The sequence below is a fragment of the Pundamilia nyererei genome, unplaced genomic scaffold (genome assembly GCF_000239375.1).
Source record: "Pundamilia nyererei isolate P.nyererei 1_Seehausen unplaced genomic scaffold, PunNye1.0 scaffold00047, whole genome shotgun sequence".
Classification (NCBI taxonomy): Eukaryota; Metazoa; Chordata; class Actinopteri; order Cichliformes; family Cichlidae; genus Pundamilia; species Pundamilia nyererei.
In genome coordinates, this window is record NW_005187448.1 from 3,016,592 (window position 1) to 3,039,920 (window position 23,329).

The 23,329-nt window shown below is 41.8% G+C and overlaps 2 protein-coding genes across 5 annotated transcripts in view; both read right to left on the bottom strand.

The window, feature by feature from the left end:
• Positions 1–361: 361 nt before the first annotated feature.
• Positions 362–10,141, bottom strand: galnt6 (UDP-N-acetyl-alpha-D-galactosamine:polypeptide N-acetylgalactosaminyltransferase 6 (GalNAc-T6)). Of its 2 annotated transcripts, none has more exons than XM_005732630.1 (11): positions 8,539–10,141; positions 6,826–7,314; positions 6,160–6,332; positions 4,203–4,352; positions 2,794–3,028; positions 2,588–2,705; positions 2,302–2,502; positions 2,048–2,179; positions 1,853–1,954; positions 1,609–1,767; positions 362–1,130 (listed from the first exon to the last, which is right to left on the bottom strand). In XM_005732630.1, the coding sequence occupies exons 2-11, from the start codon at positions 7,302–7,304 to the stop codon at positions 1,020–1,022; spliced, it is 1,860 nt and encodes a 619-aa protein (XP_005732687.1). In that variant the 5' UTR covers positions 7,305–7,314; positions 8,539–10,141; the 3' UTR covers positions 362–1,019. The 2 variants fall into 2 exon arrangements, with proteins under 2 accessions (XP_005732687.1, XP_005732688.1); XM_005732631.1 differs by lacking the exon at positions 8,539–10,141 and adding an exon at positions 7,426–8,517.
• The window catches only part of LOC102212710 (adenylate cyclase type 6-like), a 31,067-nt gene continuing 17,871 nt past the window's right edge, over positions 10,134–23,329 (bottom strand). For all 3 annotated transcript variants that reach the window (XM_005732629.2, XM_013910726.1, XM_013910725.1), the window contains 19 exons: positions 22,964–23,113; positions 22,460–22,581; positions 20,493–20,604; positions 20,094–20,221; positions 19,396–19,554; positions 19,159–19,300; positions 18,831–18,959; positions 17,640–17,668; positions 17,000–17,147; positions 16,799–16,896; positions 16,577–16,664; positions 16,330–16,446; positions 15,094–15,234; positions 14,132–14,307; positions 13,602–13,734; positions 12,983–13,246; positions 12,614–12,818; positions 12,314–12,438; positions 10,134–11,348 (listed from right to left, as the gene is read on the bottom strand). In XM_005732629.2, coding sequence (XP_005732686.1) covers positions 11,220–11,348; positions 12,314–12,438; positions 12,614–12,818; positions 12,983–13,246; positions 13,602–13,734; positions 14,132–14,307; positions 15,094–15,234; positions 16,330–16,446; positions 16,577–16,664; positions 16,799–16,896; positions 17,000–17,147; positions 17,640–17,668; positions 18,831–18,959; positions 19,159–19,300; positions 19,396–19,554; positions 20,094–20,221; positions 20,493–20,604; positions 22,460–22,581; positions 22,964–23,113 — 2,595 coding nt within the window. In that variant the 3' untranslated portion in view covers positions 10,134–11,219. The remainder of the gene's footprint in view (positions 11,349–12,313; positions 12,439–12,613; positions 12,819–12,982; positions 13,247–13,601; positions 13,735–14,131; positions 14,308–15,093; positions 15,235–16,329; positions 16,447–16,576; positions 16,665–16,798; positions 16,897–16,999; positions 17,148–17,639; positions 17,669–18,830; positions 18,960–19,158; positions 19,301–19,395; positions 19,555–20,093; positions 20,222–20,492; positions 20,605–22,459; positions 22,582–22,963; positions 23,114–23,329) is intronic.

Sequence of the window (23,329 nt, forward strand, 5' to 3'; positions counted from 1 at the left end):
GCCATGAATGTTTCTTGCTCCTCAGCCACTCCTTAGATAAATGTTGCACAACTGCCCAACAGGTATCTCTGACAAAGCAAGTCTTAACTCTTTGTAGGAATGAGTTCTTATCAGACTACGACCCTGGAAACAGTTTTCTCGGGCTGTAAAATGAATCATGAAGCGTTTCCAGGCTGACAGCTTAAGGCTACCGTAACTTTGAAGCCCAATGAGTTGATATTGCAGTATCAGTAACCAAAGAGTCTTTGTAAATTATTCCTTTACTTCTTCCTAGGAGTGGCTACATTTTGTTAATCAGTGCCAACCATTGCCCAGCTAAAAAGAAAATTAAGATTAGTGCCTTATGTAACATTTATCAAATATATACAAAGAAGCACAACGTACAACAGAAGATCGTTACAACTCCAATATATTTTAGTTTTTATGTATAAAACTTTCAGGAATAGTCTTGGCAATTAAAAACAAAATAAAACAAAAAAATAAAAACCCAAAAAACAAAAGACAAAACAAACAAACAAAAAAACATACTGTGTACAAACAAGCCCTCATCTAAAACATAATTTTTATTTAAAAAGCAGACATCTGTTACTCCTCAGTAAGATATAAACTTATGATCACATTCAGTGTCTGACAAAAACAAAGCAAGAAGAATTTTCCAAGTTTAGGAGCAAATCCAGTCATTTAAGGTCACGTTTTCACAGCTTCGCCCTGATCAAGGTGACACTCCCAAGTGCCGCAGCCCAGACGCTGAAGATCCCCAACCACCAGCAAATGTCTTTGCAGAGTTTCTTTCATAAATAAATTTAAAATGAACTAAGACCACCCCAGGCATCTGACAGATGTGACCGTCTTTACCTTGTCCCTCCTTCTTTAAATATTCATTCAGTATGCGCCCCAAGCTTCACAGCTTCGGTGAAGTTCTACTCGATCAATATTGATGTGTCTCCTTTGTGCCAGGTTTGAGAAAGGGGGGGGAGGGTAGAAGGTATCAAAGGTCACCCGGCGGGAAGACTGGAAGGTCAGGTGAAAGTCCAGTGCTGGTGGAGTTCGGCAGCATTGCAGTCCATCAAAATCTGGCCTCCTTTCAAGGCTAAACATTGTCCACTGCTTGGATTCTTCAGAAGATTTTCCTGAAGAACAGAAGGAGTTGGCAAAACTCAAATAAACATAATAATTAAAAGAAATAACTGTTGTTTGGATACAACAACAATTGGTTAAACATCTAGTTTGAGAAAAATCACAACCATCACAGGAGATGTAAAGCAAAAGATGGCCCTGCTGAAGGTAAAATCTCCCTAGCACCACCTCTAAAGTTTTCTACCTTACATATTATATATCATGCATTAAAGCAGTTCAGAGTGTACACACGGCAAGTTGAGGTTTTATAAGTTTTTCTTTGCGATGACCGTCCACTAGATTTTTCAGCAACCTCATGATGACACTCAGTAAGCTCACTCTTTTCCCCCTTTATTTCCCAGTTGCAGTTACCTGGAAGATGGCTGTAGCTTTACATGTGGTGGACAAGTATGATAGCGATTAGCTGCATTTGGCCAAACGTTAAAAAAAAAAAAAAAGAAAAAGAAATGTTGGCCTCCAACTGCTCCTCACCTCTGTAAAGACCCACTCCTGTTCAGGGGCCACACTGGTACCTTTCCCCTTAAGCCGGCACAGCTCAAGCTTCACCGGGTCTGATCCCACCGCCGCATGAACACACAGCTGTTTTCCAATGTTATGACGCAGCTCCTTATGAGACGTATACTCAAAGTACTAAAGGACACAATCATCCAATTAGAACTCGAATGCTGAAAAGCATAATCAACTTGTCTTTAACATACTGCATCAGTTACTTTACCTGGTTGCCTCCCATGTTGTGACAATGATACATGATGAGAGGTTTACCCCCCTGGTTGTTCTCTCCAGCATCCAGGCACATATTAGACCCTAAGTTTTTAATCTGGACCAAACATGGACACAATAATTAAATAGTGCCACAGGTACACATCACATGTTGCGCATTAGATGTTCGCTATTCACAAAACTGACTCACAGATCCAGATTTTTCTGGATTTAAGTCCGGAATAAAGATCTCTGGGTAGACTGTATTTAGGTACCAGCTGAAGTTCTTGCAATGAAGCCTCTCTCTCAGATTCAGGCGATCAGAGATGTCTCCAAATCTATGCTGTACAGCAAAAGGGGCGTTATTTAGAAAAAACAACAAAAAAAACAAATCATATCAACTTGAGTCTGAATTCCAACCAAAAAGTATCAGAACAAGGGTGATAAATTATTCTTAAAACTGACCTCACTGGCCATAACTGCTGCATTTTGGTTACGCCGATAGTAGATCTTCTTATAGTCATCCATCCAGACTTCAGCTAGGCGCACCTGGTTGCGGGTGATGACCTCAGTGCCCTTGGGGAAGGTGTGGGGGCTCTTGGTACGGAAGACGTGGCCCACCACAGAACAAGGGATGATCTCTAGCTGACCCCCACACTGCCACACCTGAATCAAAAATGACAAACTCAGTAACAGGAGACTTGTGACAAAGTGGATCTGTGTAAGCAGAGATTAGATAAAGAGGTCTGACCCTGAATGACATTTCCACATTTTCACCGCCCCAAATCTCCATCTGGTCATCGTATGTTCCGATGTGTTGAAAGTACTTTTGTGAGATCGCGAAGAGACCTCCAGCAAAAGTGGGCGTTCTGAAATGTTCATAGTCAGACAGAAAACCAATCAGGTATTTTATACAGTTCAGGAAGTTGAACGTGACACCAACATGACTGTTCTTACTTTACAGGGTAGGTTTCATCCTTGCGTAGCCTCTTTGCATCCTCGGGGATGGGTTCCCAGCCAAAAGACAGGCTCCAGTCAAAGTTACCTCTGTTATAGGCGCGGTTGGTGGCCACAGGCTTATGGAACTGGAAGCTGTTGAGGTCAATGCTGCTGATTTCTGGACTAACCACAGCAGTGGGTTCCTCAACAATTCGAGCCAGTAAGGGCTCGAGCCAACCATGGAAACACTCGCCTAAACGGGGAAAACAGGACAGTGATGGCTTCATATTTCTTAATATCAACTACAAAAATTATACCACATTCAGTGTAACATATAGACCAGGAATGTCAAACATAAGGCACAGGGGCCAGAATTGGCCAGCCAAAGACTCCAATCAGGACAACTGAACAGTTTTGGAAAATATGAAGGAGGCCATAGATTTTTGTGACTTTTAACTGTATTTTTGTGAGTTTTACAGCTTTGCTGCTGATAAAGAGCCATTCATGCTACAGCAAAGTAAGTGAATAATAAATAATTTTTTTTAAAGAAATTAAAAAAAAATAAATTCTGTAATTTTACACATTTATCATGAAGAAAAAACAAGATTTGCTGTTGAAATTGCACTTTATCTTATTATAAGAAAGGATTAAATGTGTGGTTAAACTTTACACTGATACAAAGTGGAGTTTCGTTTGTCTGTTCCACTCAAGATCAAAGTGGGTTCCTTTTGACCCTCCATGTAAAATGAGTTTGACCTCATATAGACAGTAATGACAGATGTTTGCTGGCATTATATTTAGCTGAATTTTTCTTTCTTCTGTGTGAAAATATTTAAATGTTGATGGAAAACACTGTAAATGCACAGACCAAAGTAATTAAGGATCTTGTATGAAAACGCTGAACTGTATCCGACGGTGATTCGGTTAGGCAGAAAGAGTTTAACAGTTACTAAATAAAAAGAGCGTAAAACAAAAGAGATAATTTCAACAAGCTGAATTGATTACGTGTGTCAAATGCAGCAGTCACTAAAAGAAGAGGTGCAGGTTTTGACTACATCCGTTTCAATACTGCTTCATTAAAACCACTCCTTTTCTGGGGTCCTGCCCTTAAACTATGTGGTTTTAATATATTCATAAGCAGCGCATAAAACCAACACTTTTATTTAGTAGTACACGTAAGATGAAATATTCACGTATTACAAAATATGGACAAGTGAAAATTGTGTGGGTATGTGTGTATATGTATACGTTTACTGCTGTAGTAAACACTTGTATTAGAGTACTGGAGTATTAGATTATTTACAGTATTAGAAGCTGAAAAAGCACATACATTTAACCCTCCAACTCTGAAATGCCTCAGTAAATCACCTGGGATGATTAAAATGGAAACTTTGACTTGTGTATTGTTTGCATGTGCGTTTTCTCACAGTGTGCATCAAGGAAGGTGAGAACTTCAGCTTGCGCAATACTGGCACCAAGAAGCCTTGCTGTGATGAGGCCCTTTCTCTCTGGCTGCCTCACCACACGGACAATCTTCAGCTGACGTATATACTCCTCCAGCCTGCTCTTCAAATGCTCTGCAGGGAAGCAACATAATCATGTCAGTCCTTCCTTTACGTAAAACAAAAGTTGTCCTGAGGCAAGCTGCAACTTTGCTGCAATAAAAGTTACACTTTGTAATCAATGCGGTTAATGTGACAGACATTAAACTTCAAACTAAGAGCATTTAGTGAAATGACATGAAAAAGTCAATCATCCATAAAGTTTGTACCCATGAGAGCACTGAAAAAAGAAATACCAATGAACTGTAAACACTGCTCGTAAAACTAGGTTACATTTCCTCTGCAGAAGCCTTCTTGACCACAGTGAACACCACATTTCTTACAAGTTTCAGTCTAACTGAATCCTCCAGCTTCGCACCATGAGCATTATGAAAGCAATCTGTTAGTCAAATGAGAACCTCACATACAGTAGGAAATGCATTTGAGGGTGCCAACATGATATGAGTGAAAACTGCTGCAAAAAAGGAAGAAAAAAAAAGATATTTTAAGCTCATCTAATAGGCCACCAAATACTATTAATGAACAACAGGATGCTTGAGGTTTTTGATGACATGTGTAGCAGTGGGCTCATTATTTTAGTGCGATTGCAATCTTTTAGCTACAACATTGTAGTAAACCTGACCTACAAATAAAAAGGCATTCCAATGACTGCACAGCTTAGATTCGAACTAGAGAGCAAACCATAACAAAGCGTCTTTCTATGAAACAAATGGCATGTCAGCAGATTTACAAAAACAAAAAAAAACAGGTAAAAATGGTGAAGGTATGCTGATGCACAACATTTACCATTTCAAAAAGTGAGTAGTCAGCTTTGACAAACAGTGTAAGCAAAGTCATATCACCTGACATGCTGGATTGTATAAACACTTCCCATTTTGGAAAGCAGTGAACAGAATATTAAAAACAGGTCTCTTATCATAACTGTTCTGCCTGCTTTCACCGTGTTGGAGGTGCTCCCAGCAGGCTTTCTATCACCCTGCAGCACATATTCACTGTAGCAAACCTTCTGGACATTTCCCTGGTAAACACAGGGTCATTCTCATATATGACAATGCAGACCATTGTTTGCCTGCTCTAAATGCAAGTCTCTTCACCTATCTGTAAAGCACTACTTGCTTGCATTTTATGAGCAAGCTGCTAAAATCCCAAGTGAACACTCTAGTTTATCTTATCAAAGCTGATAAAGCGACTGAATTATTGCCCTAAAAATCCTGAAGGTCAGTTTTATTAAGTTGAGCCTTGACAGATTTTCAGCATTTATCCCAGTTATTGCTTGACAGCTATTCCAATATTATAATATATATATACACACAAAAAAAATAACCCACATCCCAGTGATTTTCTTTCACATTAAATTAACTATTCATGATTACAGTTATATCATGTAAGAAGTATTACTTTCTACAGGTGGCAAAGTGGGGCAGTGGTTAGCACCATCATGTCACAGCAAAAAGGTTCTGGGTTCAAATCTAATGATCATCTAATGGTCAAGGGCTGCCCAAGCTTCCTCTTACAATCCAAAGACATGCTGCTAGGTTAATTAGTAACCAAAAGTGGCCACGAGTATAAATGTGACCGTCAATGATTGATTGTCAGCTAGCACTGCAACAGACTGGGAGCCTCCCCTCCTCCTATGATGGCTGGGACACAATTTTATTTACATTATTTAAAAGGAAGAAAAGGAATAACTTTATTATTTGCTTTCTAGCAATAAAACTTTACTCCAACAGTGCTGTATTGTCACACACCACTGAACTGAGGCTTCTTGTCAGAGTCCTCCACATCACATATGCTAAGACATTACATGTTTTTTAACCCTTACCTGCAGTACTGGCATCATCTACCAAAATGATCTCTTTTAGTAGGATAGCAGGAGATGTGTGCAGGACGCTGAACACCGTCCTGAGGAGGGTGGACCAAGCCTCATTGTGGAACACTATAATAACACTGGTGGTAGGCAGAGGAGGGCAGCGACGAAACTTCCTCTCTACGCACCTGTGGGTGTGTGTGAGAGTGAGAAGCTTTTATGGTGGCAGTCTTGCAAAGTGACACATAAGAGAATATTCAAGGTTTGCTCACTGATACTTCACATAGCTCAATATGCATCACCTTTAATAACCAGCTCACAATAAAAGTCACTGGGCAGATAAATCTCCGGCCTACCAGGATGTACAAATGTTACGCTACACAAACAGAGCGGATTCAACTATTTACAACAGATTGCCTTGCATTGTACTAACCAGGATACTGCATTCTGTGCATACTATCTTTAAAACTGGTTACAGTAAGAGTCTTTCAACTAAGTGTTTTTTTCCCAGGGAAAATGGGAGCACATTACGCAAACAGATGTAAATAATTCACCTCTGTGAGTATGACCCCAGCTGTCATGCAGCACATTATCTGGCCTGTGTACATATCATCATACTTGCTGGCAAAACAGAGACTTGTCCAAGCTGTGTACGTAATAAATCTGATAACATGCTCTTACTCAGGAGGCCTGGTGTCATCCCCCAGACTGCGGCTGAGCGAGATACGGTCACTGGCAAACTGGTTGAAACAATGCCGTGTCATTCCCTCCTCCTTCTCCTTCTCCTCCCCTGGGGTCATGCTGTCTTTTTGAAACGCTCTCCCATCAGCCCCTGGAGCTTGGGGGTCCTGTGGTGGTCTCTCCAAGTGAGGTTTGAGCTCAGCCTGAGTGTACAATCCACTGGGGCACTTGGTGTCTTCTGTAGGCTGCTCTTTTACTGGTGGTGGCTGTGGAGCGCCGATCTGGAAGCCAATATTGTTGACAGCTTCTCGGACCATCCCCATTACCTTGTCCCGCTTTACCACCAGATCCTGTAACCAGGGGTCCCCAGCTGAAGAGCCAACATCCCTCTGAAGAACTACCAAGATCACCATGAAGAGAGTCCCCCCAAGGAGCACCAGTTTAAGGGGGGACATCCGCCGGCGTATAAAAAAACGCATTCTCTTAACGCTGTTAAACAAAAAAAAAAAAAGGAAAAGAGTAGAAGATGTGGAGTTTGTCTGTCTTGAACCTAACTTTGAAATACAATCCAGTCAACCCCCACACGCCTGTAACCCTTACCTTTTTTTTAAGCTGCTAAACAGTCACCGAGCTATTTTTACAGTAAATACAAAAATGAAAAGCATGACAACAATCCCTTAAACCGGCTTGCGCCTCTACAAGCGTCAACGGTCATTGCAGTAGGTAATCTAGCCAACCGTGCTCCTCCTCCTGTGTCTCTTTAGGAAACAGTCCCACAGGGCGGGTAGGTAGAACAGGGAAGAGGTGAGCGAGAACAAACACACCACACCTCTTTGTAAACACCTGAATTCACCTGTTCTGGCCACAATCCTCCACGAGCCACGTGGCAGCAGGTGAGCCTGACCCTGCAGGTCCCATTCCAGTAAATAGGTGACGCACAATGCATTCCCTCAAGACACCCACACCCAAAGACACCTCATCAGTAATGATTATCTGTCACTTGATTCAGGAAGTAGTTTTTTGCTACGTGGAGCATGACAGGAGCATAACTTCACCCAGCCTTGGAGGCTGTTTTCTACTATGAGACCTGAAAAATGATATCATTGCAATCCAGGACGTCCACGTTTCCTTAGCTGACCACTGTTAAGTAAGAGACCCATCACTCTTACTTGGTCATAATTAATTCACTTAACAAGCCAGCTGACTTTCAAACTGGCTCAACAGGACATCCAATATGGAGTTCCACAGGAGGAAATAAAGAACAAACCTTTCATTCATTCACTCATAACTCTCACATAAGTAAATACTGTGAAGAATTTACATCCCATTATGCCTACTCTTCCTTATCAGGAAGGCAAAACTTCAAATGAATCTATATCTTTAGGACTATCGTAGCGCATTTAGGCTGTGGTCAGCAAGATGCTGAGAGTGCAGACAACGCAGACAGCGGGCCTTCAGCGAAACGCGCTCACAGTAGAAATGAAAGAGGAAGAGTTGGTTGCATATGTCCTGGTTTAAGGTTCAAGTAGGGCCATTAAAAGCTTTAAATATAGCACGAAAAATACGCGTCCTGAGTCGTCTGAGATAAACTAGAAACGGCTCGTTTTGTCCCGTGAAGCCAATCTGGCAATTAAGGTCACAGATGACACAAACGGCTCGCGACTAATAGGTGGGTATTGTAGATGTTTCTACACTTTAAATACTGCTACTTACCTCAAACCGACAAACAGCCGTCATCTGCACCTGGTCCCTCAGGCTCGATATTCCTTTATTGGTGTGTGTTCTCACACACGACGCGTTTTAGGGGATTTTTTGTTCCCTTAAAGTTTCCAAACAGGAGTTTAGCGTTAACCGGTATCCCAGCCAGTGCTTTCACTCGAACAGGTGCCATTTGTTGAAATAATTAGTTAAAGTGAGTCCCCTGCTGGCGGCGCGAGTCTTGAACTTACACTTATTTCCGTGCGTCACATCTCACGCGCCAATTTTGACGATGGCACGAGGACCTTTCTTGAAACATACGAAATACTACAAAAAATAAGAGCCGCAATTTAAAGAAAAATAAAATAAAGCTGCGGCGTTTCTTTCCCCCCACAAAGAGCCTCACTTGGGCTGCCAGCAGTTGAGACAGCCCACTGTTACTCGCAGGGAATACACATTCGTGCTGTTTTTCATCAGGGATTAGGAGGAATTTATGTCACTTAATTAATGTTCAGCATAGAGTGCTGTAAGTGGCATCGCTATTACCTCAACAGAAATTCATTATTTATGTGCACGCAATTAAATACTCTCTCCTGTATCACCCTCTTGAAACCGTAGACTGATTTATTCAGAAAACGAGAAGGAAGCATCTCTCGGGTTACTGTCATAGGGAGAAATCTTGATTGCAGTCTGCTGATTGACACGATTTCTAAATTAAAGCTAACAAACAGAGCACCACTGTCTGGGCTGAAGCTGGATTGTGAAAGTAATTACTAAGTCTTTATTATTATTACCGTGAAAGGTGGGGAAAGTGTGCAACAGCATAGATTAAAACTGCAATCCAAATAAACACAATAAACAAATGTAAATAATAATAATAAAACCCCCAAAACAGACATTTGTTGACTTCTTAACCAAGGGGAATTTAATCAGACCAATAAATGCACTAATGCAGTACTCTCAGACTGCCACTTTTTAAAAAGTAAAATGCAACATTGTTTAGTTAACCTTTCATATTGAAGCCAGAGAGGGACGAGCAAAAGTGAGGATCTTTTCTGCAGCCCATGAAGGCCGCATTTCTGGACAGAAAAGTGAGCATATCAATCAACTTTGAACCTTAAAATGTCAAAACACTCCTTGCAGTTGAATCAATCTGACCACCAGTACAGTAATCTAGCTCCTTCTGTAGTACCAAAGGCTTGGAAAAGAGTAGCTTTCTTCATTAGCTTCAGACAGAAATATTCATTGATACATACATTCATATAATTCGTTTCGGGGGTGGTGGTGGCAGGTGGGGTTACAAGCCTATGTGTGCCAAATACAAAATCAGGTCAAATACTGTTGTGTAAAGTATATACTAGTCCATGAAGAATGTGGACCTTGGAACTGCATAATCTCAAGGCAATACAGAGCAGACAGAAAATTTCTGCATACACTTAATCCTGAAGTGGTCAGGAAACCGGTTCACAATCCAAAAACATACATCATGTAGGCTTTCAGTTGGAATGAAATCAGTCAAAATCACAGTCCAGTAAAAGGCGTAGAAGACATAATTCTCTTCAAACTATCATTTTAACACACACACGCGCACACACACACACACACACACACACACACACACACACACACACACACACACACACACACACACACACACAAATCAGGAATGGACACATAACTCCAAAGAATAATATAAAACATGCCTCGTAGCAACCAGTTTGGCAAGAAAGCATTGTCATACAGTATCTTAAAAACCTCACAGTGAAGAGTGACGGTATGCCCACTTATAGATAAAGAACAGCATTCAGTAACATGTGGTCACACCCACACACATACAGCACATTGTCTCACACACACACACTGGTATAAAATGTTTCATAACAGTTTAACAATGTCTCTTCATTTCCGTGACAGTAATGCAATCGTGCTTCCTTCATGTCGTACTTCTTGTTTTTGGCTTGAACCAAAAAGAGAAAAAAAGAAATATTCAGAGAGCAAAGTGCTCAGAGATTTAAGGGAACCACAAACAGCCGAGATCCAGACCGTTAAAAACTACAGACTGGAGGAAACAAATAAGGCCCTGATAAGAAACACAAAAATCCAAGACAGGGTAGTTGCGTTTGTTGTCTGCATATATGTGCATACGTGCACGTTCTCCTTCATTATAAAGTCCACAACAAAATAAGGGTTCATGCCTGTCAATGACAGTGACATTACCGTGGCCTTTGCTAGCAAAAGGATGAATAAATTACTTAAGTTTACTGTACTTTTTGAGCAGATTCATTAGTGTGTGTCAAATGTCAAACACTTGTTCTTTGGTTATTTTCATCCATAGTGTTGTCCTTGCATATATTCTTTTATAAAACAGTTTTGTTTTTTTCCACAAAAAAATAAATAATTAAATGAATTATGAAATACTTGTACTATTGCTCATAAACACAAGCATAGTCACTTCCGTCCTAAGGCAACTGGGCTTCATTATCTCTCGGGCAGCTTGGGGAGAAAAACAACAACCTCCTAACACGAACAACACCCTCCATTTGTGCATCTGAGCAACATACAGTCTCGTCTCTGCTGGCCTTCTACTGTCCCCAGAGTGCTTGCACCACGCTTCGAGCTGACCACTCTCTGTCTCTCTTTGCAGTCTCTGACGTATCAGTGGAGTGGGAGTCACTCTGCGGTCAAACGGTCTCTCGTTAACTACCTGGGGGGCCGCTGGTGAGGAAGTAAGTGGTCATCTCTCCCTTCCCCTTCACCTTGACGACACCTCGACATTCCAGCTGGTATCCATTGTTGGCCAACACGTGGTACAAGTCTGTAGTCACCTAAGAGATGACACGGATATTTGACACTCAGGATATTAGATATTCAACCCTTCCTAAGAGTCAGTCCTAGCTTCTCCCTAAAGCATGATGACGGAGGCATAAGTTTTTAAATATGAGGATTTAAAAAAAAAAAAAATCTTCAGCACTTATTAGTGTCTGAAAAAAAGTAGTTCAATTGATACAAGTTAAACCAAAAAGTCTTCAAAATGTTATCTGGGAAATGAAAACAATCAGTTCACGTCAGTGCATATAGAGAGGGCATTTTGATATGCAGTAACACAAAGTGTGCAGCAGATGGCAGCGCTGCTGTAATGAGACTCAATCTTTCAAGGAGCTCTTTTGGCAGTACAGCTTTCGATGTTTCTCACACATTTCAAAATATCTGTTCTGCATCTATAAATAAGATTTTTTTGTTTTCCCAAAGCTAACTTGCTGTGGCTTTCCACCACTGAAGGAGATAACACTGCGATAGCTGCATGAAGTCTACAGGGAATTTAGATTTGGCTCTCTATTCCTCCCCCAGAGGGACTTTAGAGCACAATTACTGCTAGAAAACAACACAGGACTCTTACTTCGGGAGGGCAGATGTCTGGGCCTAAAGTGAAGTAAAGTGAAGGACGGTGCACTGATTGAATGTGCAGAATGTAGTATGTGTGGAAGCATCTGTAGTATGCTTCCACACAGAGCAAAGGTCTAGGTTTAGATATTGTAAACAAGACTTTGAACTGTGTGCGAAGAGCATTTCTCAGCTAGAGCGAAGATGGCTAATGTGCGGCCATTGTTTTGGGTGTAAATAAGCATTTCATGTTGGAATAACCACTGGCAACAATTTGATGACTAATTTAACGAGTAACTGGATTGGTATTCTATGTTGGCTGACTGATCCAACAATTACTAAAAGGACAAAACGTTTTCTTGTAAACATAAAATTACAAACTGCTGGGGAGTAACTGAGTCACTGTTACCTGAATGTAGTCTGGCACGCCTGTGCTGTCCATCCTGCTGGCCACATTGACCGTGTTCCCCCAGATGTCATACTGGGGTTTCCTGGCTCCTATCACCCCTGCTACAACAGGCCCCATGTTCAACCCTAAGAAAAAACATGGCTGTGAGACATCATAACAGATAGAGGACTTTAACTAAATATTAATGCAGCGTCTGCTTGAACGCATTATTGTTGATCTCCGTTGACTGACATCACAAAAGCGCATCCAAAGAAAACGTATCGGATTTCAAGAGCAATTTTCACTCTCCTCCGTGTTTACCTATCTTCATCTGGAAGTTGTTAAAGGAGTGCTCGTTGATGTATTTCATCTGCTCTCTAAGCCTCATGGCATAATCAGCCAAGGCCAGGATGTGTGAACGGCCCTCTTTATCGTAGGTGGAGTCATTGAGGCCAGAAGCTGCCATGTAGGTGGAGCCAATGGTTTTGATTTTTTCCAGCTGACGGAACCTCTCCTCACTGATAATCTAGGAGAGAACAGCAAAGGACAGGAAGAGGAAACAAAAGCAGCATAGCAACAGGTCAGCAGCACTGGCAGATGGTTACATCTAATGACCACACCGTGTCCAATAAATGTTTCCTAAATTATTGTAACGTGCATTAATTGTTCCTTATATTTCCTTTTGCTCACCTCATCAAAGTCAGCGATGATCTCATTGAGGAGCCTGAGACACTCCACCCCCTCGTTGTTAGCCTCCAGCTCCACATAAAACTCCGAAAAGTTGCTTATGGAGGCAAACATGACAGCAACACACTCACATGACTGATAGTACAACTCGTCATTACGACGCTCCCGTGCAAGGAAGTGAGCAGCTACGTCCTTTGGCAAGATGTTATGGAGCAAGCGGCGATTGTACGCCTGCAGCTCCTCCATGTCCTCCTTCTCCTCTGTAGCCTTAAGTGGGACAGGGAGGGATACGGTTACTTAGTCACGATGTCAGGTGACTGGATTCATGATGTTATTACAGCTGCTAGAATTGGCCTTTTCACAGAAGACAATTTGACACCTCATAGTAAAGATTTTGACATTACATTTAGCTCCTTCACTTTTAGTCCTGCTGCCATATATGTGGGCTCAGCAGCACAGTGGCATGGCTTAATAAGAACAGAGCCACTGTTAAAGCTAAACTAACATGATTTTCACGCTATGACAAGTCAAACTGCCCACAGTGAAAAATGTCTTTTGCTGAGTTTAAGTATTTTTGGTTTCCTTTTTGTTTATAGTCTATACACGTAATCGTTCAGCCTACCTGCAGCTTCCAGAGGAAGTCCAGACGAGCGGTGGACTCCACCTGCTGGCCGTGCAAGTAGAGAGCCAGAACAAAAACTGTGAGGATTATAGGAGTCATGACCTTTAGGGAGACCTTGGTCACATCGTCGCAGCTGAGGAGGGAAAGATGAGCAATGAATGAGTGTCTTCAATATTAAAACTGATGCATACCACTGTTCTGCAGTTTTATTGGAACCAAATCTGGAAAACAGCCAAGAAAGAGTCATGTCTACAAACTATATGGGCCTCTTAAAGTGGATATAATCAAATATACAACTTAACATACTGCTGCAGAGAATCATTAACAGGTTTTAATTGCCTCAGGAAAAAAAAAGAGCATATTTAAAAAAAATAGAACTAAACATGAAAGTAGGTCTATTAGAATATAAATCTTATTTAAAAAGTAGGCTAATTTTAACCTAATCCACAGTACTGTGACACAATAGAGACTTTTCAGGTTGAAAACTGGGAAAACAGTGACTGTGTTAGCGTTGCCGGTAGGAGACTCACAATTCGTTGGCAATGACCAGCACATCTGCGTTGTCGAACAGGGCCACCTGAGGCCACTCCACTAGCAGGAGGAAAGTGAGCTGGATGAACAGCATGAGAGCCAGCTTCCCTATGCTGCTGATGTGGAGGAACACAGAGCAGGCCAGCAGGGTCAGCAATACACTGTAGCTGAAATACTGCAGCACAGAGGAAACAGAGACAAAGGGAGGAGGAGGAAGAAGAGAAGTAGATTTAGGTTTAGAGTGATAAGTCAAGATTTCACCAATGAGGAAAAACAAACATGAACATGAAGAACGCACCTATGATTCAGTGTGCATGTGCAAAAGCAAATATGAAAACCCCTTTTCAAATATTGGCTATGTAAGAGCGCTGTGTTCATTAAACTGCCCAGGTGATGATACAAAGTGACGCACACAAAGAGCCACTTCGAACTTCTAACATCCCCCCCCTCGGTTTCATGAAATCTTAACCACAACTGCAAGTGTGCACGTGTGAGAACAGACATTTTTAGTATGAGCGCTACAGAGGTTCAAGCACGTAATGAACCTTTACTTCTCTCTCTCTTTGTCACTAAGAGCAGGCTCTCTCATTCTCCATGTGGGTATTCGTAACAGCAACGAGGTGCTACAGCTGCTCTCACGCCTCGCACTCAAACTGTGAAAACCCCCTCTTCTGGATTAGGAATAATGAAAATGCGTCACAGACAAATATTTTAATCTTGCTGCAAATTACAAACAAAATTCAGTGAGATAAGACACGACTTCTCCTGTGGACACTCTCCAAACAATTCTGTTTCTTAGTGAGTGCTTCATAAAATCTGCCTCCTGGCTCTTATGAAAAAGCGACCGGAGGTGCTCATTCAGACATGAAAGGGACACGTTCAGAGGCCGTCAGAAGGGAACGAATGTCTGAAAGTGGCTTTACAGACACACAGGCTTTTTAAAAAATGCTGTGGAGCTGACCTCTGGAAAAGGGCAGGGCATTGTCTGGCTGGAACACAGAGTCGAATCGTTGCTGGTCAGGTTATAAAGCAGGCAGGAAGTCATTGATGTGTTCAACTCCTTGGCCACACACTCCTTCAGGTTCTCTCTGCTGCATGTAAACTGGCAAGAGAGAAGGAAACAGTTTGTCATTAAAGAGTCAATAATTGGAATCAGCGAGGAAGAGAAGCACATGTTATGCCTTATATTGCAGCACATATGGTGCTGGTTTTAGGAGGCGGTACAACATGTTTGCTGATTATTAAATAACTTTGACCAAGAGATGTACAGCGAAGGACATTTTTGCATAGTTTCTAGTTTTCATTGCTCCTCTCAGGTAAAAATAATGACTATAGGCATGTGTAAATTAACAAAGTCCTAGTAAACAAGGGGAACCTCAAGGGCTGTAAAAATAAGCCAGGAAGCTTCTCTCTTGGCCAAATGTGTTAATCCTCATGTTAAAATGCTCAGCTACACTTTTCATAGTGTATTTACATTCTGGTACAAAAAAAGGTTTAGCCATTAAAGCCACTTTGTAGCAATAGTTGTATCCCAGGTCCCTTAACCCATTTTTAGTGGACTCATCTCACAAAAAATCTGTCTTTCTATGTGTTGCAGCCCATCTGAGAAGTTTTGTTTAGTGAAATTCATCTGTTACCTATGAACAAATTAACAGCGTGTATGTGTGTCTGTGCTTTGCATCCTTACCTTTCATAAATAAAGCTTGCTAACCAAAGCTTGATAGCATTAGCTGACAACATAGCACTCTGCACCGAGCACTGCGAATACGTTTTAATTCTGGACTTCAAAAATCCAACATGGCACCAACACTCAAGCTTAAAAATGTGTGGTCAGGGGGGCAATGCCCATCTTTTATATAGAGATTTTGCCTTGAGCAGTATTTATGTCAAAATGCTGTATCTGATTATACCCGATATACTAGAAGTTTTCAGTATTCATATAGTCACGCATGTATGGAGCACATATAAAACTGAATGGATCTTTATAATGATCACATGGAGAAAATATTGATTTCTACAACCTCATCTGTCACAGTGATAGATTATGATTAATTGTCTCTATCCAGCAACATCCATATAGCCAGGATAGTGCTTAATTACTTTATGTTAAAGTAATGTGTAATAATATTTAAAATAATCAGGAAATATGTATTTCATGATGCAAAAAAGCAAGCATCACAATTAAGACAGTCCATACCATGTTAGCAAAAGAAGAGATGTAGAGGAGGAGGATGGTGAAGACGGCCACCAGTGTGCTGTTTGCTCGAGATCGGACTATTTTCTTGGTCACTGTCTGCAAGGCAGCTGGAAAAAGCTTTGATACAGACAGCAGGGAGAGCATCAGATAAGGGAGAGTTAATGCCATTAGCGATGCTGAAAACATGTAATAATGTCTCTTATCTACAAGAGGAACCACATGAGTGGCGAAGGCCTTTGTTTCGTACTTTGATGCAGGAGTAGATGGCACAGACGAAGAGGATGTTGGCGAGGATGACGAAGACGCTAATGTAAAGACCGAGCATAAGCGGCGTTCTGAGGAATAGATGAAAACAGAGTCATTAAGATGTACAACTCTAATGAACTCCTCATAAATGAATCAAGAGCACATTTCCTGTGCACAATTCAGTATAACTGGAAAAGGCAACTTGTCAAAGAGAACTACTTACTTTGGGAAAATAATAACTTGAATGAAGCAGATACAGCAGAAGACAAAAAGTATGCAGGCCACATATCCCCCGAAACGATCGTCAACTTTTTTAGAGTACTAAAGAAAAGACAACGAATGAGAAATCAGATGAAATTTACAATGTTTTTCTTTTAGGGACGTTTTGGGGTGAATTTCAATTTAATTTTTGTCAAATGTCAACCTTTTTCTCAAGTTCTTCAGTCTGAAAAGTGAGCAGAAACTTCTTGACATGATCTTTCCTCAGCTGGTCAATGCTGCGCGCATCGATGGCCCGTCCGAGAAACTCATCCACCTCATCCTCGGTGTTCAGTGCCTCCTGAGTACAGCGACTGTGAAGTACAGGGAACAATAGGTCACTGTCATTGCTGCGTGTTTGCTTCACTGTGAAAGTGTGCGTGTGTGCGTGTACATGTTTAGACATCTTTGTGAGGACAGAAAATTGGCACGTTACTACCCTAAGTGTGGAGCAATAGCCACTTATGGGGACAAAATGCCAGTCCCCACGAGGTTGAAGGCATCGAGGCTCAAAATGTGTTTTAGTGTCAGAATTACAATTGGGTTATGGTTAGGTTTAGGCAAAGGGGAAGTATTATGTCGATTAGATGTCCTCACTAAGACATGAAACGAGTGTGCGTGTGTGTACATGAGGATGTTGCCCTATGCTGTGACACAGAGGATGACTCAGAGATAACATGGCATTAGTGTGTTTGATGGATCTGACTGTGCAAAACCAACAGTTTACTCTAAAGTTAAACTGCTACAGTGACAGCTGACAAATCAAACACTTGAAACTAGAGCCCACCCAAAAAAAACCCACTCACTTTTCTTTGCTGGATGCTTCATCGATGCCCTGAGAAAAACAAAAAGAGAGAGTGAAAACAAAAAGAAAAAACAGGATAGAAAAAGAAACAAAGGGAAAGAGATTATCATGTGGTCACAGTACGACTGAAAAATAGACACAGACTCAGACATCTGCACAGCTAATCCCTGTGAGCCAGACTGATGTTTTAATTAATGCTGGGACGCTTCAAATTACACCCTCTTTGCCCCTAGGGCTGAAACCCTTTGAGATGGAGAAAAAAAAGGAGTAGGAGGGAAAAGAATGTACGAAAGAAAAGGAAATGAGACTTCAAACATAGAGAGAGAGGATGTCAGAAAAAGTGTGTGAAAAAGAAAACATATGCAGCTGCAGACTCATCATATTAGCTCGAATAGTGAACTAGGAATCCCTGAGAGCCCTACAGATCAGTACTTCTTCTCAGGTCCTCGTTGTCTTCTGTTACTGTTTGCCACTCAAATGTATTTATTTATTCACAGAACACTGTCTAATATGAAGCCAAAAGTAAGATGGGAACAAATAAGCGTGTACAGCTATGCCAGCAACTCTGTGAGGCTTTACACAGCAACATAAGGTAGGCATGCTTATGTCACATCACCAATACTTATCTTAATACGCATGTTAGCATGCAAGTCAGGACAAGGGTAAGAATACTCTGTAACAGTAAGCTAAGATGCCATCTGTAAAAACAGCACCATAAAAATGTAGAAATACAACCCAGACAGATGACGCTACGGCTGAAGTGTCACTAACTTTAGTTCTTCCAGTCGCCACTTGAGGCCAGTTCCAAAAGCGAGTCAAATCTCGTCTTCTTGTTAAAATGTCCAACATCACAAATTTAAATAAAGATGTTTGCAACCCGTTATAAAGAATGGTTTTGTTCTCCCTTCATAACAATTTTAAAGTTGGAGTGGGGGAGGCGGGGGTCATTTCCTTCAACTATTTGGATTTTCTTAAGCCTTAAAAGAAGAACAGGTGACCTCACAGTAGATATGTCCATCTCTTTTATACAGTCTGTGATACCAACTCTATCCAGATGAAATGTCCACAACAGTATACGCACACATTTTTTTAAACAACCTATTGAAAGTATATTTATAATTTAACTTGAGAGAATGGAGAGGATGAGGAGGTACTGTAGAAAAGTGCATACTGTTCCCTCTGTGTAACTCACCATCTTCTGGTAGGCTTTAGGCTCCTTGTTTCTGTTGAAAGACCTGTCAGGCACCCAACGTGGCATCACTCCCTCTGCAGAATTTGCACGTGTACGCTGCATTTTAGCTATCATGGCTTTCTCTTCTTTCTGGAAGTGAAGAAACCCCAACAGGGTAAGTGCTTTGAAAAATAACGTCTTCTATTCCAGGTGACAACCCATTATATTATTTGTGTGAAATATAGCACTAGTGTGGTATTCAGATGAGGTCAAGCAGATAAGCATGTGCGTGTGTGTGTGTGTGTGTGTGTGTGTGTGTGTGTGTGTGTGTGTTTGACCATGCACTAACCCTTTTCTGGCTGCAGCCCAGCACCAAGAAGGTTTCAATGTTGTGTTCCTTCAGGTAAGCATTCCTCTCCCCTCCAAATCCTGGCTCCACTTCATAGTCCCCGTTCAGATACTGCAGTGTCGCTTTGGTGATGTGGATACGACTACACACACGCCCACACACAACATAAAGTGTGTCTTAAAACATAAATCCTATGGAAGATTAATCCAGCATGGTAACGAGGTAATTTGGACCTACCCAGCCTTTCCCCCAGCCTCCATTTGGTTGGCAAGGGTCACGTCGTTAGACCACACATCAAACTGCCACTTGCGCAAGCCAAGCACCCCGCAGTGAACGCGCCCGCTGTGGATGCCCACCCGCATGTTCACGTTAACGCCTGTAACCTCTCTCACCAGCCTGCAGATGAACACACACACGAACACTGATGTCAAAAGGCGAGCATCACGTTCAGCTTCACAAAGTCTCCTCAAAACCCCGTGTGCCATCCACAGATAAAATATATGCAATAAACAAAGCCTCACATCAGATCCACATATACACAAATAATTAGTCAGAGTTAAAAGTAAAGGTTTGAGACTGTTCTAAAGGCTCTGGTCCAGACAGTTTTTTCCAGTCTTGGTGGATAATAATGTCAATGAGAGCATACAAGCTCTGCCTTCAAACCAAAGAAGCCATCCACCTGCTCTTCAAACCTTCTGTTTGGGAGGTGAACCCAATCACTCACAAGCTGGCTTTAAGAGAGCGTGGCTTAAAGGAAGTGGAGCAAAAGCACTAAGGCTAGGCACCTCAGTATAAGATAAAAAGGGAATATTGTGAATCATGCTAATTACTATAGTTGAGTAAAAGGACAAAAAATGGAAAACCGAGCATAATAAATCGTCTTCAACTTTCAGTGAAATATAACTGTGGCTGTCTTAAGTGTGCATTTTACTCACGAGATAGCTTCAATCATGTCTACTCCCATCTCTACACAGCAGTGGGCGTGGTCAGCACGGGGCTCAGGCAGTCCTGACACACAGTAGTAACAGTCGCCAAGGATTTTAATACGCAGACAGTGATTCTCCTGTAAACAAAGACACAACGCATAAAATGTTAGACCTTCACCTACAGCTGATTCACAGCATGTCAAATAGATTATAAACGCATAATGTGAATGATTTATAAGCCTCGGCAAAGTTCAATTAGCAGGTTACACAATGCTTAAGTATCAGTAAATGCATCATTTTCTATTCGTCATACTAAATAGGACTGAGACTACAGACTGTAAAGATGCGTATGAACCGGTGGTTCAAAGTTTCGCTATGACAGTAGTGGCAGCCAGCAGCAAAGCTCACCGAAGCCAGCTTGTCAAAGCGGGCAAACAGCTCGTTCAGCGTCATGACCAGCTCCTGGGCCGTGCACTGAGATGCCAGGCTGGTGAAGCCCTCAATGTCTGCAAACAGTATGCTGCGGGAGAGATGATGGGTATGTGGGGAGGGAAACAGAGAGAGGGGAAGAAAGGGGAGAAAAAGGAGACACAGAATGCAATCAATCAACATGGTGTAGAAAGAGATAGCATGGTCTAGCGGCTCCCTCCTCCTGTTCAACTATCATGTGAGCAAGGGAAAGAGAGGCAGACATTTGTTCGGCTCTGGCTCGCATCATTCAGGCCAATGTAGGTCACCTCCTCCAGCCCTTCCCTCTGAGAACGCCCCCCTCCCCTCCTCTCTACCCCTCGATCCCTCTGTCTGCATGCCTTTCATTGCAAACTTTTGATAGTAATGAAAGGCAAGGATAAACAACACCCCAGACGAAAGTTAGACATGAAGGCAACAGATGGCGCTGTGACCACTGCGAGGTCATCCAACAGGGACAAACTCGCACTTAATTACAGCGGTCAAAGTCTTGTCTGCGTCTACCACTGTGGGCAAGATGAGGCGATGCCATGATGCACCACTTCATCTGTAAGGGACAGAATTAACAAATAAACAAACCTATAGTATTTTCTCACTGGTGGGAGCAGAGCCTAAAGTTGATGCCGGATGGACATTTTTTTTTACCCATATTTTGAGATATGCGTTTTTGCTAACACCACTTTTAGTGAACCAGCTTCCTATTGTAAACAGCAGCATCATGAAAAACATGAAGAAAAAGCTCAGGGCTCAGAACTGAGTACTGAGTATGCCATATACTGTAGTTTTACTGGCAACCCAGTAAAACTAAGGTACTGAAACTTCATATACCTTAGTTTTACTGGTTTGCCAGTAAAACTCTATTATTATTCACTCCTGCAGTTACTTATACTTGGCAGGAGTGTTCTGTTTTAGGACTTCCCAGTCCTTCACACACAGAGAGCAAGGAGAAGCACTGGGAGACATGTGGCTACATGAAAAGACAGAGGCGGCGAGAGATGCAAGAATGGAGCGGCATCAACAACAATAGATATGATACGGATAAGCTCAGAAACAGCATAAAAGGGAGTCGCTCAGATGGACATGGGCTGTAAAGTGGCCTGGAGATGCAGTGCGACTGTGAGCATGCTAACGTAGCTTAAAAGGACACCTTAATAACATTTGTGATTGCACAGCTCTCAAGTGAACGATCTCATGTGGGCGAGCAATGGGAAGGGATGAGCTGCTTTAATTACTGCTTTACTTAATGCTTTGCTTAATGCTAATTTTGATTAGTCTTTCTAAGTAACTTTGTACAATGCTTGACTAAATATAGTTTAAAATTACAGACCTGTTAGGGTTAAGCTAATCAAAACACTCTGAATATCTTGAGTTTAGTTGTTTTCTAAGTGTTATTGCCTTTTCAAAGCAACCCAAGTATTTTTTATTTTCTAGTCTTGTGTTGAATTTGGATAATGGATTGCTTGTGTAAGTTTATACCTTGGTAGGTCAGTGGTGCTGCATCTGGGTCACCTATGACAGGAGATCTTTGCTTTAACCTCATTACAATCACCACGCCACCACAACATGGACAGTGCTGGCTAAACTCTGCTGCAGTACAGCCAATAGAAAGATTCAATCACCTGTTAGTAGTCAGTCATCAGTGATGGATGAGAGTAGGAGGCAGCAAACTCTGAGATCTGTCGGAAATTATTTGCTACAGAAAGCACATCAGCGTCCTGAAGCCAATATTGTTGCTTATGCCGATGCTGTCAGTGTCAATAACCAGCAACATGCATAATACATGCTCTAAAGGAAATAGCGGTTGGAGGGACTCTGAGGTCGAAGCTAGCTGAGCACTCCCACATTTTTTGAGCCTTATAGTATGTTCGTGCAGAAGCATGTGCGTGCATTCATCTGTCTGTGTTTACCTAACATTGTCGTGTTTTTGAATGTAGATCTTGTGGAACATCATATCTTCCTTCTTGGCACTGATATCAGCCTGCATCTCCATGGCAACGTGATGTGGCAGCACCGACAGCAGTAAGCGCTCCTGAGAGAGAGATAGAGATGACACAAGAGAATGAGAGAACAGACAGAGAGATGAATTAAAACAGAAAGGAAGATATGACAGTGCACGATAAAGAGAGTTCATTCATTTTCAGCGTTTTCCACTGTTGGAGTGTTTACTGAGTCACCCTGGCTCGCTGGGATCTGCGTGGGAAGGTGTTAGTAAATTAGAGTGGAGCGGAGATACACGTTATACTCCAGAACATATTGTTGACCTCAAAAAGGGAGACAAACAAATTAGACTAGAAAACTGAGACACTCATTTGTTGCTCTTCTGCATTTGTGTATATGTCTTTCTACAGGACTTGGTCTCAGCAGGTGTCTCTATGTGTGTGCCTGTGCATACCGTGTGCACATAAGTGTACCTGTTGCTGGTTTTCCCTCTGCAGGTGCAGTCTGGCCTGAATGTATCCTCTAGTCTCCTGGAAGGCCTGTCTTTGGGAGACTTCAGCGGGGTAGTGAGTACAGATCCCGATCATGTTAGTGCACAGGAAGATCAGCATATTGGCACTGATCTGAAAACACACAGACAGACACAAAGCGTGAGGTCGAAGCTGAAAAGAAAAGAAAAGAGCATCAAACATGTGCAGATCTTGTCATAATAATTCAATAAACTCTGACTGACCTGGGTGAGGTCATTGAGAGAAAATGATAACATGCTATGTCATAGGAATTACTGCAAGGCGAAAGATTCCTCAAATGTCTGAGGGGCCATTAGATATGATCTGGTT

Excerpts from the sequence above, each read along its gene's own strand:
- galnt6 (XM_005732630.1), bottom strand. The coding sequence starts at position 7,304 with ATGCGTTTTTTTATACGCCGGCGGATGTCCCCCCTTAAACTGGTGCTC. Across the intron at positions 2,503-2,587 it reads ATGTGGAAATGTCATTCAGG|GTGTGGCAGTGTGGGGGTCA; the intron begins GTCAGACCTCTT and ends TTTTTGATTCAG. Across the intron at positions 2,180-2,301 it reads CAGCAGTTATGGCCAGTGAG|CATAGATTTGGAGACATCTC; the intron begins GTCAGTTTTAAG and ends TTTGCTGTACAG.